Below are 6,000 nucleotides of genomic sequence, written 5' to 3'. Positions count from 1 at the left end.
GAAGCTGTGATATATTTATTGGAATAAAAAATACAGTTGATAAATCCTTTTAATATATTTAATGGTTTATAAAAACATCGTAATCATTACCCAGCAATATTTAGGGTTACATAAAGTTTTCTTTACTTGATTAATATAATTAGTAATACTTGGGATAAAAGCAATAACAAAGGAACATAAATAATTCTCAGCAAACTTTATATCTAAAAAATTAGTTATGGTTGCAAAACTTTTGTAATATTACTAAAATAGAGATGAAAAAGACGAACAGTGAGTAATAATGTAATTTCTATCACAGAACCTTCAAAATTGCATCCAGCATTTTTTTTGACTTGGACGAGTGTCATTTCATTTCTTTAGCACTAAATTAACATAATTATTTTCTCGTTGTTTTACCAGTTCTCATGATTTACGGATTTTAAATAAAGGATACAAATCTTTTTGCGAGGAAAATACGATATATTTGCTATATATAATAATTATATTGTACATAGTTTACACACAATACATTTTTGAACGCGTACGCATCTTTACCCGAATTTGACGCGCAATATCTCCGATGTCCGAGGTCTGTAGGTTCGCAGTGTGTACAACTGCTAGTCAATTATTAGCGCTGTTGCCACATCTACATAGTCTTTATGCGTTCATTAAATATAATTTAAAACTGCTTAAATATGATATTTTATGTTGTTAATTAGTCAATATGTATGCTATGTGCATATATGTAAGTAGATTTCTTTGATATATAAATGTTTATCGCAAATAATCTCAATTCAAATTGGCAGCGGGTTTTAGTCCCATAAGAAAAGCATGGACCCCCCCCCCCCTGCGCTCCTCACTTCCCTCGAACCCCGATATACCTCATTAAAAAAATGTTACTAATTTTATATATTTTTATTATGTTTGTTTTTTAAAACAACCAAAATTATTATTTTAAAACCAAATTAATTTTATATATTTAATGCGACAGGTAAGGTAAGAAAAACAACTGGCAACGCTAATAATGCAGAAATACAATTTAATATGCGTACCTACATGAGATTTAAAGTGCAGTTAAAACTAATTATAACTCAACTACTTGATTTAAAAAAATAGAATTTCAGATTTGTTATCAGGGGAACACATACTATTACCTCTAAAAAACTGACCCCCACTTAAAGTTAATCTTGCATACAGAGTGTAACTACCTTTAGAAACACGTATCAATAATTTATTTTTTCAAATTCTATCGTAAAAGTAATTTTTTTTTTAGTAATTTTTGTACCCCGCCACTGGACAAGCTAATGCAAACTCAAAAAACGACGCGCCTAAGTCTCAGCATATGCATAATTCCACGCCATTCGCCGCGAGATACTTTTGTTGAGTGGATGATCGCCACACAAATTAACAAGTAATCTAGCAAAAAAACTCAAGCAGTAATTGATAATGATAAATGAAATACACAAAAATAAATATTGATGGCTTCCAGCGATGAAAAACATTGTCTCCAAATGTGGAACAACTGACCCCCTTCGTTTCGTTACTGTTGACCCGCACTATCTCCCTTCACATGTACTATAAATTGCCTACAATGTATTTGTAATACATGATTACAGTGATGGCATTCACAAGTATTAAAGTGCATTTTAAAAAACTAATTATTACTCAACTATTCATTTGATTTAAAAAAAAAAGAATTTCAGATTCGTATTCAGGGGAAAACATACTGTTACCCCCAAAAACCTGATCCCTACTTAAACTTACACTCTGTATACTTCTAATACGAACACCCTGTCTAAGAAATCAAAATTTTAACTGTTTATCTTTTTTGTAAAATAGTGATATCTTTTAGGGTCGTTCAGAATTGTTGCCACTTAATTGAACTGTAAAATCTCAAAATTTTGAATGTCTTAATCATTATTCGGCGAATTTCTTAATTTGTGGAGGATTTTCAATGTCCACCAAGTTCCACTGTTTCTATAACAAAACTAGCATACTAGTCTTAAAATTTATTACAAAATACACAACACTGCTAGAAAACATTTTATTTTTATAAATGGAAGAAATCTGTAGGTTTAGTTCTACAAATATTGTCAAATAAGCAAACAAAAAAATGTGTGGGATATGCTCATTGTTTAAAACAATAAATTCTTGTTTTCTAAAGGTTTTAATGAATGAACTGAAACGCTTTTTAAAATAGCTTCTAATCACCGCCATCCGATTGAGTGTTTCGCCTGCCACGATCGAACTTTTAAACAGGGTTATGGTGACCATGACTAGCTCGGGAACCTCTATGGACGAAAACGCCAAAGAACAGGTCAATCACCCCAACCTCTGGGAACAAAAAGAATTTGCAGATTCTGACTATTGGTTCTTGAAAACAGGTAACTAAAATGTTGCTTCCATTTCAATAAGCATTAAGTTATGTTTTTATAGAAAATGCCTTGGAGGCTTTAGAATATCCATCCGCGGAAGGCGGGAGGATTAAAAAGAAGAATGCTTTGCAAGAACTGTGTATTATCACTGTACCCTCCATTGTTTTTACTATCGAGGCGGGTGTGGGAAACAAGACCCTTCCGATGTTGATACTTGAGACTGGTTTTCAGGGAGCCGCTCGAAACTGGAGTTCGCAAGTAAGACGTTTCTTCGGGGGTTTAGTATTTGTTTTTAATATTTAAATGTTTCAGTTAAGCCTTGAAGCGAGCTTAACCATGCAAATGGGGTACTACAACAGCAGTTTGGCTTTGTGGGAACCACTCATCGAACCTGTAGAAGTAGAAGAAGATGGTAAAATGCATTTTGTGCCTTGGGAACTGAAAGTGGAGGTAATGTAAATTTTTTTATTTTAACCCTTCGAGAACACACTGATTACGGAGAACACTCTGGGTCAATTTGACCCAATTTTTTGTTGGTTGTGTACCATTCCGCAATGGCTCGACCGATTGCCTTGAAAAAATTCTGAGGTATACTTAAAACCTCATAGAAATAAAAAAAATCCCATTTTTTTTTTAATTGAATTTTACGAAAAAAACTAAATTTTTAATATATGTATTAAGCTAAAAATTTATGTGGAAACTCTGGAAGTACAGGGTTTGTATAAATAGTATCGGGAAAACTTTTGGAAAAATAGATTTATTTCAGATATTGCTACAAAACCTTAAAATTCTTAAAAGTACATTCCTTGAGTGTCGACACAGTTTTGCCAGCAGCTTTTCCACAAGTCGAAGGCTCCCTGGTAGGTGGATTCTGGAAAGTGCTTAAAGGTACGCATGCAAGCTTCTTTAAGGGCTCTTAGGGTCCCATAGTGGTGTCGTTTAAGGGAGGATTTCACTTTTGGGAACAGAAAAAAGTCTGCTGGGGCCAAATCGGTTCTGTAGGAGGGATTGGGGAATCGTTGCGACGCTGTTTTGCGTCAGGTAGTCGGTCACATTGGAGAAGGTGTGTCTGGGTTCATTGTTGTGATGCAATTTCCAACAGAAAATTTGATAGCGCACCGTTCTTTAATTGTTCGCTGCATTTTGAGATTGCACCAAGTCACTCTACAGGGTCCACTAAAAACTCGATCTAGCCTGAACATATGCTTGCAAGTGACTGACCCTTGGCGCGTTTTGAATGTCAGACCCCCCACCACCAAGCTCGCTCGGAGTTAGCGTGGTGTGATGTACAGTCATGTCAGGAAAAAATTATTCTCGATACTTTTTATACAAACTCTGTATAATAATAACAAAAAATAGTCCTATACTGTACCTTTAAAAAAAGATAATTTTTTGGAAATTTGAACTTGGTGCATTTTTTGGGTGCAAAAATACATGCATTTTTTCAAATAAAACGGAAAAGTTATTTATCATGTAAATGAAGAAAATATTTAAATATTTAATTTAAAAAACTATTTTTATTTAAAAAACAAAAAAAATATATAAAACACACCACAGAAATGAGACAACCCCCAAATCCAAAGCCAAAGGCTGTGTGACTAAGCTGCCATGGTGATTTACTTAAAAAATCTACAAATTATAAAAGTATTTTACAAGTATTATTCTTCACCGGTACAATCATTATAAAGGTATGCACGATGGTCAGTGTACATTGGCCTCAAACAAGATGGACACATCATTTTTGGTTTTTATCCGTTACAAGTAACTGAATGTTATAAAAATTTATGGTAAGTATACACCTGGGTCACGCTACCCAACACTGGTTTCGAGTGCTTCTCAACAACGACTGAGCCCTCTGCACACTATGGCAAGCATTTAAAAATATAGTTGGGAACTCGAACTATATTACCAGAGTGTAAAGGACTGCCCACTTTTCAAATTTCTCTGCGAATTGCACGATCAAAAAATTTCTATGTCAGATTGACCCGAAGATTAAAACGGCAAAAAATACAAGCCAGATCAAATTGGAAAAAGGTTGCGGTACTAGAGGTCTACTAAAAGGACCAATTTTATTGTTTTTTCAGAGTAAAGCAAGAGAATCTTGTTTCAAATTTTCCTGTACCATCTCGTGGAAATGTGTTTTGAAATTCTATATCTCATTTTCAATTTACCATCAATTTAAATTTTTTAATCATAGCACTGTCTTTTAAAATACATATTTTTTAAGAATTTTTATTTTATACATTCCTACCATCATTGTTTAGAATCATTTTTAAGTATTTCTTTATTTAAAAAAAATAATAGAATTAAAGTCATTTTCATAATGAACTAACTGACCCGACAGACGCTACCCTGTCCAAATTTCAATAAATTTGTTTGTAATTGTTTTGTGAAAAACTGTTGGAAATGTGTAAACAAAGTAAAAATGAGAAAAAAACGTATTTCTGTGTGATCATTGTGTCTATTAAGGGGGATAATCACTGTGAAGGCTGAAAAAGTGAACGATTTTCGTGAATTTTTTTGACCGGGAAAATAAGGAATATGGGGATCGGGTTTTTTTTTATTAAGTGTATATTCAACTTGGTTCATGTTTATTAAAAAATATTAAGTTGTTACAAAGTTATGAGCCTTGCCCTTGCCGTAAAGCCTTAAAAAAAATCTCCCTCCAAGGTCGCATCGATTTTCCAAAAATGGGTTATCTGAAAAAAAGAAATCAAATTGCATTAGAATCTATATGAATGTAGTTATCGTTGTACATAACCATTTTTTTTTATTTTGACTTTACAAAATGGCGTCCGATTAAAAATTTGTTCACGTTTTTGCCTCTTGCATTAAAGCACTGTTAAAAAATAGTAATAATCAAAATTTTCAGAATTAACCTTAGCCATCGCAGACGAATAAAACAAAAAAAAATTGAAAATCAGTTGATAATTAATCGAATGCAACCAGTTTGAAAAAAGTCGTTTTGAGAAAAACGCGTTTAAAGTTTTCAGACCATTTTTCTTACTATTTATACGTACATCAAACTATCAAGTCCTGGGCAATACGATGATTCTTCCTCAACATCGCCAGTAGTCTTCTTGGTTGGTTGGTTGGTTTTTTATTTTATTGCCCTTTTGCGCACGATTCTTCGTCTGTCCCTAGCGCACCGATGATTTAGGCATGTACACCTGCCTCACTAAAATTACTGTAACTCAGTCAATTTTCGGAATTTTGACATAAAATTTTATACACATTTTCGAAGGTATTAACATAAACTTTAAACTAAAGCAAAAAAAATTTTTTTGACCCATCAAGATGGATGTCCCCTTAACGATTGTGGCCATGGGTATTCAATTTGAGGAGGAGTACATTCATAAGTATGCCAATGGGAAATACATTCAAAATGAATTCTATCGATACTACATCGCTGAACTGCTGGAAATGTGTCATGTGCCTGGAATGTCATGGACTTAAAACCATGCGGTTTTGTTCCAAAATTTAAGTCACAATTAAATTAAGTCAGAATGCATGTCAAGCAAACGTTTTATTTTCTTCCATTAAATTTGAAATCACAATGAATCTCAAGGTGTTCTATATACATTCAATTGAATTATTTCCATCCCAAGAGAATAACGAACAAAACAAAAAAATATCATCCATGTCA

The 6,000-nt window shown here is 33.2% G+C and overlaps 1 protein-coding gene across 2 annotated transcripts in view; it reads left to right on the top strand.

The window, feature by feature from the left end:
- The window catches only part of LOC108913639 (vacuolar protein sorting-associated protein 13), a 108,843-nt gene that overhangs the window by 48,703 nt on the left and 54,140 nt on the right, over positions 1 to 6,000 (top strand). For both annotated transcript variants that reach the window (XM_018719214.2, XM_018719215.2), the window contains 3 exons: positions 2,180 to 2,363; positions 2,416 to 2,612; positions 2,667 to 2,804. In XM_018719214.2, coding sequence (XP_018574730.1) covers positions 2,180 to 2,363; positions 2,416 to 2,612; positions 2,667 to 2,804 — 519 coding nt within the window. The remainder of the gene's footprint in view (positions 1 to 2,179; positions 2,364 to 2,415; positions 2,613 to 2,666; positions 2,805 to 6,000) is intronic.

This window comes from Anoplophora glabripennis, unplaced genomic scaffold (genome assembly GCF_000390285.2).
Source record: "Anoplophora glabripennis isolate ALB-LARVAE unplaced genomic scaffold, Agla_2.0 scaffold719, whole genome shotgun sequence".
NCBI classification, from domain to species: Eukaryota; Metazoa; Arthropoda; class Insecta; order Coleoptera; family Cerambycidae; genus Anoplophora; species Anoplophora glabripennis.
This window is presented reverse-complemented; position numbering and strand designations above follow the sequence as displayed.